The sequence below is a fragment of the Mesocricetus auratus genome, unplaced genomic scaffold (assembly GCF_017639785.1).
Source record: "Mesocricetus auratus isolate SY011 unplaced genomic scaffold, BCM_Maur_2.0 Super-Scaffold_100021, whole genome shotgun sequence".
NCBI lineage: Eukaryota > Metazoa > Chordata > Mammalia > Rodentia > Cricetidae > Mesocricetus > Mesocricetus auratus.
The window spans coordinates 32,916,526-32,927,571 of NW_024429202.1; the positions used below are offsets into that span (position 1 = coordinate 32,916,526).

The 11,046-nt window shown below is 42.3% G+C and overlaps 1 protein-coding gene across 2 annotated transcripts in view; it reads left to right on the plus strand.

Annotated features, from left to right (window-relative positions):
- Positions 1-4,917, plus strand: part of Slc9a2 (solute carrier family 9 member A2) — a 78,088-nt gene extending 73,171 nt beyond the window's left edge. For both annotated transcript variants that reach the window (XM_005075363.4, XM_040729238.1), the window contains exons 10-12: positions 265-396; positions 1,979-2,066; positions 3,305-4,917. In XM_005075363.4, the coding sequence (XP_005075420.1) occupies positions 265-396; positions 1,979-2,066; positions 3,305-3,681 (597 nt within the window). In that variant the 3' untranslated portion in view covers positions 3,682-4,917. The remainder of the gene's footprint in view (positions 1-264; positions 397-1,978; positions 2,067-3,304) is intronic.
- Positions 4,918-11,046: the final 6,129 nt, after the last annotated feature.

Sequence of the window (11,046 nt, forward strand, 5' to 3'; positions counted from 1 at the left end):
CAGGATGCATAGAAAGCAGACAAGACATTCATGAATTGAATTACTTTTCTAATTTACAAAGCTCACACCTTTCAATGCAGAAAATCACACTTACTGCTGTACAGAAGGACAAATTCTTTCAAAGTCTGAGTGTTAAGCGTCGAGACTCCTAATTTTAGTTTTGGTTTTGTCACTGATATAAACTCAAGGAAGAGTAAAGTTTTAAGTTGAGGAGAAATGCTGGATCGTTTGGTAAAAAATGTCCCATGTGTATTGTCATTTCAGACTTTATCCTATAACAGACATAACCTGACAGCAGATACAAGTGAGAGGCAAGCCAAGGAGATCCTGATCCGCAGGCGGCACAGCCTTCGGGAGAGCCTCAGGAAGGACAACAGCTTGAACCGCGAGCGCAGGGTAAGTGTTGCCTTCAGAAGCACAAGGATCCCAAGGGCAGAGCCCTCAGCTGTTCCACTGACCAGCTGACAGGAAGCATCTTCAGCTCTGCCAGTTGAATAGCTGCTGAGGGCCCATTCCAAGATATCCTAGGATGGAATAAATAATACAGTCATTTCTACTATGTGTAGGGTTATGCTCTTATAATACCAGCTTCTTGTAAGGCTGAAGCAAAAGGACTTCTGGAGGACTGTCTAGGCAATAGGGTGAGACATATCATCAGAAAAAAAGAAAAATAATAGTTAATTCCTTTGTATAAGCCAGGCTGGCCTTGAACTTACTATATAGCCAAGGATTTTTTTAACTCCTGGTCCTCCTGAATCTACCTCCAATGTACAGAATCTATAAGCCTATATGACTATATTTATTTTATATTCTTGCGAGACACATTGAATTCATTTGAGAATAAAAGAACAGATCCCTATGCTTAAGATTCTTATGCTAGTAGATAGGAAAGCCACCAGTGATCAAATATATATTATAGATACACATATATTATGTAATACTTGAATGCAGTAAGTGCTTTGGAGGAAAAAAATACATGTTTTAAAAATCAAAGAAGGAAGTTGGAAGACATAATCCAAACATAATTTTAATCAGAATGGCTGGACCCATTTTGGATGAATAGTATATGGATTGATATGGTGACATGCGTAGACCATTGAGATACATTCTGACGATGTGTTGTTGAGTGATTCTGTTATGCGGACATCTTGTGTGTATAGATTGGGAGAGCTGTGCTGTCTCTAGGTGACACTGCTGCACATTCCATTGGCCTTTGACAGTCATGTGGCTCATGACTACATTTGAGCCTTGCAAGTACAGGTACCAGGGTACAAACTGCTGATGGCAGGCAAATCTCACCTTCTCTGGTGAACTGCAGGAAGCCCAGGGTACCAGGGGATGTTAGTATTCACAGTGCAAGTTGCCCCAGAGTCCAGCTGGGCAGGGACTTCTCAACAGATAAGGAAAACCATTGACAATGACCCAGTCATTGGCTGCTATAACATGGCAGGCTTTTATTGTCAACAAAGTTTTGTGTTGGGTCATCAGAAGTATGTGCGCAGGAGAAGGTCTTTCTGTGTGTGATATGCAGCAGTGACCATTAACATTTAATTCTAGAAACTAAAGACAGATGTTCAGCATCTTAATAGCTTGATGTTGTAACACCATTACCATTTTAAGATTAATGGAAATAAATGAAACTGGTATTACCACATTTTAAGGTGTCTCCTTCCCCAGATATCCCACATCTGTCATATGAATAACTTCTATAGACAAGGATGCCAGTTTCTTTAAGGACCAGTGGCTTTCACGTCTTCCTAGTGGTCCCATTTATTATCTTCCCTTTCTATTGTTCTGCATTGGGTTTGGAAGGCATCTGGTTGTGGAAGCACAAAGGTTGTAGTAGCTAGAAAAGTAACTTTGGGATGAAGGACTAAGATTGTGCTTTAGAAACCTAGTTTTGGCACCACGTTTAGCTTCTAATACACAGTAAGTGGCATTTCTGCCATCCCAGTGACATTTTCTATTTCTGTTACAGGCTTCCACTTCAACCTCCCGGTATTTATCCTTACCTAAAAACACAAAGCTTCCAGAGAAGCTCCAGAGGAAGAAGATTTCAAATGAAGGTAACAATTCTGTCTGGAGCAGAAATGCTTTTCGGTCTCTTTGCTAATGCTTATGAAATAAAATAGTCTGGTTTTCTTCATTAAGAGTGAGCTCAATCATTGTGAACCTCAAGCGGTCACGGGCTTCCTCTTCTTAGAATTGTGACCTTGTTTAATGGACCTCTATGCATATTATAAGTAACCCAGTCATTTGTCCTTCACTATGTTCCTTTAAATATAGCAAAAGCAAGTCCTTGTACTATGCACTTATTAAGCTGTAAATACAAGGTTGTAAAGCTGTAGATGCATAAACATTGACATTTGTGCAGTAATTCTAACGAATTTACATAGAATAGAACATAGATGTTATTTTTTGTTTGTTGGTAATCTTCATATACACACACAAGCTCTTTTCTGTAAATTCCAGAACTACATTAGGATCCTGTTTTATTAAAATATGGAATGGAACAACAATTTGAACCCCTTTGCAACCTCCCTTGTGTGTTTATTGAATTTATCAAGATGGGAATGTTGCTTGTGATAGTGGAGGGAGGTGTAAGAAACAAAGCAAGAAGCAATGGAAACGGAAGGCAAGATAGTGACTATTAGAGACTGTCAATCTTGTCACCACTACATGTCCAGAGAAACATTCAGTTCCAATAAATGCCAGCTAGCCGCCAAGGGATGCGTTCATCAGTGGTCCTCCCATGAACCCCAGCACCCAGACCTGGCTTGCAGGTCTAACCACGCTTCTTCCCTTTGCTTAGGAAGTTTACAGTGATGCTTTGGTGGTTCTATGAGTATGTAAAGCAAATCAGTCACATGTGAAATTCCAGAGGAAGGGAAGAATCTAAATAGCAGAAAATTCAATTAGTTTACTTGCTGATGTCAGAGGCGGAGCTGAGCCCTCTTGAGAGGATTCTGAGGCAGCTGAGGGCTGAGTCTGAACTTCTCAGACTAAATTGCAGCCCCATTTCTGACTTGCTAATATCTGTTTGACCTTTAACCTCACCATCAAAGTAGGCGGATCAGATGGAGTCAGTGCGCAAATACATTTAGCAGTTAAAGCCAGTGCTTAAAAATTAGCGTTAGTGAACTGTACTCTTGGAACACGGATGTTCAAGTTCACTTATGCCTTCTGGATTCCCTCTTCCCCAGGGATCCCCCGGGAGGTGTTGGGACTCACTGGGGTTTCGCGGTGACTTGTGCTATCTCCCGTAAGCTCTGCTTGCCCACACTGTGCTTCTGTTCTGTGACAGATGGCAATAGCAGCGACTCGGACGCAGATGCTGGGACCACCGTGCTCAATTTGCAGCCTCGGTCCAGGCGCTTTTTGCCAGATCAGTTCTCGAAGAAAGCCTCCCAGGCCTACAAAATGGAGTGGAAGAACGAGGTGGACATGGGTGTTTCAGCACGAGTGCAGCCCAGCATCCCTCCGGCACCCCGCAGTAAAGAGGGGGGCACTCAGACACCAGGGGTACTGAGGCAGCCCCTGCTCTCCAAAGACCAACACTTTGGTCGGGGCAGGGAAGACAGTCTAACTGAAGACGTTCCACCCAAGCCCCCACCGAGGCTGGTGCGACGGGCTTCGGAACCCGGGAACAGGAAAGGTCGCTTTGGCAGTGAGAAGCCATGATGGAAAAAGCCAGAGCAGACTTGGGGTGAACGCGCTAGCGTGACTGTGGCTTGTTACTCAAACCTAATCAATTGTGGAGTCCACGGAAAACCTCTATGTAGAAACATCCTTTGGGCGGTGGAGTCAAGCCACTGATTCACCGGACGAGCACTTACCTATCCCAAGAAGAAGAAAGTAAAAGGAAGACAGTCCCACAAAATGACTTTTGTGACTTTTGGCTAGGAAATGTACTCTTTGCAGGACCGAAGGGGAAAACAAAATTTATGTGTGCCTTTATTGAACTTGAATGACAGAACTTGAAGATTTTAACACACCTTTGTTGGTGAAAATTTTAATATATTACAAATATGCCTGTTTTTATTTATGAAAAAATATGTTTATCTGTAGTGAGCATTTTTTAAAGGGGATTGGCACTAAAAGTGGTGAGCACACCTTTCTAAGGGGGTGAAGGTCAGCTCCTAGGGGTGGGTCCAAAATTCCAGCTCCCATCTTTCCCATCCTGAGCTGGGACCACTCAGTGAAGTACAAGATGGCCCATGGCAGAGACCTTGGTCTACATCAACAGGGCACCGGTTGGAATGTGTAGGCAGATGAAATGGCATAGCTTTCAGGGTGTAGGTTGGAAGTCCCTATACGACTTTGAAACAAGGAGGGTTAGACCAGCTCTTAATCTGTTCCTGTGTTTACCACGGCCCCGGAGTAACATATATTCTCCACCTCCTCCCTCCTTTTTTTTCTAGGTACAGAAAGCGAGATTTGCTTGAGCAAAATCATTTCGTGGTGTTGGTAGACTTGGTGGCAGCTTCTGAGATGCCCCACCTGTGAGGACCTCCTGTGGCTAGTGGGAGACAGGGCAGCAACTACTGACCATGTGGGTTTCCTATTGTGTGGTAACCGGGAGAGAAGAGGAGGTGGTCCTCTCAATGACTGCCTGCTTTAATAGCATTGTCCTGTAGTACATTCAGGACTGCAAAGGGTGAAAATCTACAGAAACCGTCTTCCAGTGTCAAAGGAAATGATGAGTCTTCAGGTTTTGACTTTTGATGAGGAAGAAGAACTTTGGAGAGAAATCCTACTTTTTGCACTAATCTATAATTCGTTACCTCTTCACCTTTCCATGATGTAGTGACTCAAATTTGTCATTAAAAATGAGATTCTATTCTCTGGAGTACTTTTTAGGAGTATGGCAGAGAGAAAGAGTGGGACACAATCATTAAAGATTCACATTTAAATTGGTGTTTTTTTAAGCTGTACATTTATTGACTTGTCCTTTGTTTTCTGAACAGTTATCCTCTAACACTTTCCCGGGTTTACATTGTGAATGAAGCCACTTCTGTAGCTTTTACTGGAGTCCTTTTGGCCACAGCAAAAGATACAAAGTGTGGTGGGAGGGGTTTTCCTTTGCTTTCCTGTTGCTGGGACAAAACATTCTGACATGAAGCAACTTAGAGGAGGAAATGGGTTATTTTCATCTTATACTTCCGGGTCCCAGTCGGTCGCTGAGGGAAGTCTGGGCAAGAACTGAGGCAGAAACTGGAGGAAGGTTGCAGGCTTGCCTTCAGGCTCATGCCTAGCTCACTTCCTTATACAAGGCAAGGCCCACCTTAGAGATGGTGTGGGTCGCAGTGGGCTGGGTTCTCCAGCAGCAATCATCACTAACGACATCTTTTCAGAATTGGCTGGCTGCAGGCCAGTCTGGCCAAGGCAAGTTTTCAGTTGAGATCCCTTCTTCCCAGGTGACTCTGGGCCATTTCAAGCTGACAACAAAAATTGACTTTTCCTGAGTTTCTGTCTTGAGATATGGCCGACCAGCGTTTGAGGTGTAGAAGAAAGCACAGTTAGACCTCACGGCCTTCCCCAGCAATTCCAGATGGATCCATGGAAAGCCATGTAAAACACAACTAGAAAGCTACATGTTTAGAATTCTGTGCCAAAACCAAAAAAATCTCTATTTTAAATACCTATATTTTTATAAACTAAGTATTCCTTCTGAGAAGAAATTCAAGTTTTCAGAGGTTTTATGATAGAAATTGAATTAAAAATGTTATGATGTTTATTCTCAAAAATACAGTTATTGTTCATAGTGATAATAATTAATGACTCCTGGTGAGGAAGGTAGAAGTTGAAAATAACCTTCAAATAATTTCACTGGTTTTCTATATTACTAAATATTACAAAGAATAATACCTTTCTGAAACTGAAGGAAACAACATGAAATAGCATTTCTGGCTAAATAGACCAAAATTAGCTTTCACTAAGGAAAATATCAAATAAAATACCTGAGCAACACTGTATAAATTTCAGAAAAGGAACACCCAAGTAGTTTTATCTTAATTATTATCAGTTTAAATTTTTAAAATTTGTTTGATGACAAAGTCAATAAAATAAATTTGATGTTGTCCTTTTCTCTGTGCTTTCTTCTTTTGATAATTACTTGATTCCAGTTACTACAGTAAAGGTAGTAAAGACATGAAACTTGCCGGTGGTGGTGGTGTATACCTTAATCCCAGCACTCAGGAGGCAGAGACAGACAGATCTTTGTTTGAGGCCAGCCTGGTCTACAGAGTAAGTTCCAGGACACGTAGGGCAGTTACACAGAAAAACCCTACCTCAAAACAAACAAATAAAAAGAGATGTAATTCTTCAAGTGTAGTAACAATTTAAATTTCTGATGTGTAGAAAGAGCCTCTGTCCTTTGTTCAGACATTACCTGGTCCAATCTAAGTTGCCTAGGACTTGGAGAATTCTGAGAGTCCTCCTGATCATTGTAACAAATTGGATGTGAACTGTCTATACATGAAATCCAGGACTTGGAGCTTTCAGTCAGCAAGTGAAGAAAACTTGGCACCAAAATCCAATACTTCAGAACCTGCGTGTTCTATGTACGTGCCTCCAAATATCTGAGATGGAACTTCATTCTTTTATGTATAGTGGGGGTGTTTATTTATATAAAAGTGTGGTCAAGAAATTGTCTGGGCACATTTTGCATTTGTTTGGGTTAAAACTGCTGCCTCATCAGCAATTCTAATAAAGCAGCATTAGTGTCAGTTCAAAGGGCGCATTGCACTTTATTTTTAAAGATAATTAAACATATGGCTTTGTCCACATGAAGTGCCTGCTGACACTATCTGCTGAGCCCTGAACCCTGTTAAAGCAAGGATTCTGGGAGCTCTGGAGGACATGAAAATCTGCAGAGGCTTCAGTGCCTTATATATAATATTGCAGTGTTTACACAGAACCCAAGCATGTCCTCCTGTACTTATTCATCTTCAGATGACCCATACTACTTAAAACACACATGCTTCCTTAGTAGTAACCCTGCTTAGGGGGAAAATGACAGGACAATTTATTTACATCTTCCATAGGTAGTGGGTTGGAACCAGGGATGCAGAATCTTCATGCATAGAGATATGGAAGGTGAACAGAATACCACCACCACCTTGCTGAAAAGGAATGCTTATGATCTAAACTGGAGCCCTGGGCTTTTGCTTTATTTTCTCTGGAAGAGTCCTGTCCACCAGGTAAACACTTTACATATGTGCTCTAGGGACCTGAACTAGCCACATCCAAAACTGAGTCTACTTTCTTACAGCAAGACCACTATTGAGTATGAACTGGAATACATCTGCCCTTAAAGTACCTTCCTGTGTGAGAACACACAGAGTCCCAGAGAAACTCCGCATGTCTCCTTTGTTCGAGGCCATTACTTAGGAAACCTTATTCCTGTGATTTCACCTGCTCTCTCTTCCTCTAGGCCAGTGGTTCTCAACATGTGGGGTGTGACTCCTTTGGAGGGTGAAGAACCCTTTCACAGGGCTTGCATATCAGATATCTATATTATGATTCATTAACAGTGGCAGAATTATAGTTATGAAGTAGCAATGAAAGTAATTTCATGGTTGGGGCTCATCACAACACGAGGAACTGTATTAAAGGGTTGCAGCATTAGGAAGGTTGACTCGCTACTCTGTTCTCTCGTCTTGCCTGTGCTTACTTTGGTTTTGCAATTAGCAGGTTGCACCTGTTTATAGTTATTTTTTTGGAAGATGATTTCTTCTTGGATTGGTCCATTATTCTTTTGATTTTTCCCCCTCTAGTTTCTTCAATTTGCCAAATCAATTTCTTTTTACTTGTTTGGTAAGCTTCTTGACATTTTTACCTATATGGATGTGCTCTCAACACATCTACATTGGATGGCTTATCTCATTTTCAAGATTGTTAGCATAATCATCTTCATAGGTTAAGAACCCACTAAGATCATTCAGTACACCACAGGGTCATCGTGGGTTCTGTCAACCCTCTGCTGCACTTGGTAGATGTGTAGAGGTTGTTGTAATGTTAAAAAAAAAAGTGGTGACAGAAAGACACCATGCCACAGGGTTCAAGCAAAGGAGTTTATTAGGGAAAGGGATCATAAAAGGGGGAAAGGGGGAGACCAGTCTCCAGGGACAGGAGCAGCAGGATAGAGAGGGGGGAGGGTGGGAAGAAGAGAGGGAGGTGGGCAGGGCCCTTTTAAAAGGGAATATAGTAAATAGACACAGGCGGTGCTCTTAGTGGATGCAGCTGAGACATATCCTGCCAGAATCCCAAGGACAGGCCAGTACAGATGTCTAAATACTAACAGAGATGCCATGGGGACATGGGACAAAGTGGTATGCCCTATGCCAGATGCATGGTTGTGACTTGTGAATCGATATCCAAACACTGAGGTGGCTTCTATTGCTATCAGCCACGACTAACAAGCATGATTTTGACTTAGAAGAAACATGGTCTTTATATCTAAATATGGATCTTTTGTACATGTGCACTGTGAAAGGGAAATTTTCACTGTTTTGATGGGAAACGGTCTGAACAATGTTTGAATACTAAAATGCAGTCATTTAATGAACCATGCCTGGAGCAAGACATTTCACAGGCTATCAGAGCATTTCTGGAAATTCCATCTGTAGGCATGGCAGTTTGAGTCCTGTTTGTATTGAACAGGTCACGATGCCTGTCGTTCATAACGGAAGAACTTTAGAATACCAAAATCATTGAATTATATTTGCTCCAAATACCTATCTTAAATGTCTCATTCCAGGAATAATACTGGATTCCTCAATTTTATGTTTAGATAGATCCCTTTCAAGGGTTGAAAGACAACACCTGGTCCCGAATATGAAATATTTGCCTTCTTCCAGTTCCGTGCCAACAATTGTCTCACAAAATGATCTGAAGAGATTATGCAGTTACACAGGAACCCACCAAACTTAGGATTTCATCTATGCCTGGCATGGGACATGGGAATAACAACCCCATGTGAGCATCTTGCTGCCACAGATGCTTCTTTCTCTTCTCTGGGCATCTCTAAGCCTGTATGCTTAGCGAGAAAGTTACTTTCAATGCCCTCACCACTTGGCATACTCAGTGTGCTCTGCATTCCAAAGGGATGGTCCAGTAAAGGTACTTTGACGGTAACTCAAGAACATTCACCCTGGTGAGTGATGTCACCGCCTGGCAATGCTGCAGTTGACTCTGTTGCAGAGGCAAGTGCTTCAGCCTCCAGGAACATACTGGCTTTAGGAATAAATGCTAATGATGGTGGCAGAATCACAACAGGACATTGGCAGCACGGGGTTCCTCCTGGGTATTTCGCACAAGTTTTACTTCAGCAAGCAAGCTTGGGACAGATTTAGTTAAATAAGCTATTTCACCAAACAATAAATGGCCTCAAGCCCCAACAATCCAGAAGAGAATATTGTAGCCCCTTCCTTATATTATTGAAGCCTCTCTTCGTGTAGTTTCAGTTTTTTGGGGCCAAGATCCAGAAAACATTATGTGAAACATTCTAGAAATAAACAACATGTAAGTCTGCAGTGCACACCATTGTGAGTAGAGTGATATATAGCTTGTAGTATGCCGCTCTGTGCCTCGTCTCCATGGTATCCCTGTGTGCTACCCATAGATTAGGGACTTAGCAGCCCTCTTGTTTATTGCGTCAACTGTGCTGATAATGTATTTCTTGTCTTCTTCTAGGTCCCACTGTACTGGGAGTGCGGTTCTAATCTGCTGAAGTGAAGCTATAAAGTATAAGTGCAAAGGGGCGTGTGCTCAGCTTGGGACAAAAGAATACACCTGTTCCTGATACTGTGAAATAGGATGAAGTTCATGCTACATTTGCTCTAGCACCTCGAACTGGAAACACTGTAGCAGGGAAGACAGGAAAAATTAAATTGTTATCTGTTTAAGAGAGAGCAGGCTATGAGGTTTGACACTAACATTCCAGGAATATCCTTTGGGGGGGGTGTCTTTGAATGAACGTTTGGCTGGTGGGTGCACAGAGCACTCAACAGTGAGACCTAAACAAGCCCCTGACCATGTTCCCCCAACTACCACCTTTCGTTTTAATTGTATTCATTTTCCTTCAGTATATGCACAGAAGAACTTATTTATCAAGAAATAATGGTTTAAATTGACTGATTAAAAACCACAATTTTTTCATCATTGCAGTCTAGAATTTTTATCTTCTATCATTTTCTGTGTGCTTTTGTTCTATTTTCTTATTGTTGTGATGAAACACCGTGATGAAAAGCAAGTTGGGGAGGAAAAGGTTTATTTGGCTTACACTTCCACATCAGTGTTCATCATTGAAGGAAGTCAGGACAGGAACCCAAACACTGCAGGAACCTGGAGGCAGGAGTTGATGCAGAGGCCATGGAGGAATCTGGTTACTGACTTGCGTCCATGGCTTGCACCACATGGCTTGCTCAGCCTACTGTCTTATAGCACCTAGGGCCATTAGCCCAAGGATTGGCACCACTCACAATGGCCTGGACCCTCCCATGCCAGCCATTAATTAAGAAAATGCTCTGCAGGCTTGCCTACTGACTGATCTTATAGAGGCAAATCCCTTTTCCCAGATGAATGTGCCTTGTGTCAAGTAGGCATAAAACTGTTCAACATAGATTTCTTCTCTTCCTCCTGGCCTCTACCCATGCAACCATTTGTCCCTCCTGGCTGAAATGAAATGCCATACCAATATCCACACTACTTTTGTCTCAGCATCTATGTAGCTCCCACTGCCGCACTAGTGAATCTTACTAAAATCCATGTATTTCAGAGAGTAGTCCATATCAGCTATAAAACTATGCTGCTGAGCACAGCAAGTGAGCTCCCCATCCCTCTTCCAATTCTATTCAGTGGTTCTCCACCCTAAGTGTGTTAAGTGTCTGGACCTTGCGGGGGGGTCACGGCATGCAGCCAGGTAGAGAACCAGCATTATTCTGCCCCCTTGGTGGGCTACAGGAAGGACTATGGACAGGTCAGAGTTCAGGTCAGTCAGTTCATGACTGAGCATCCCAAATATGCCTCCCTGATCCCCATCTT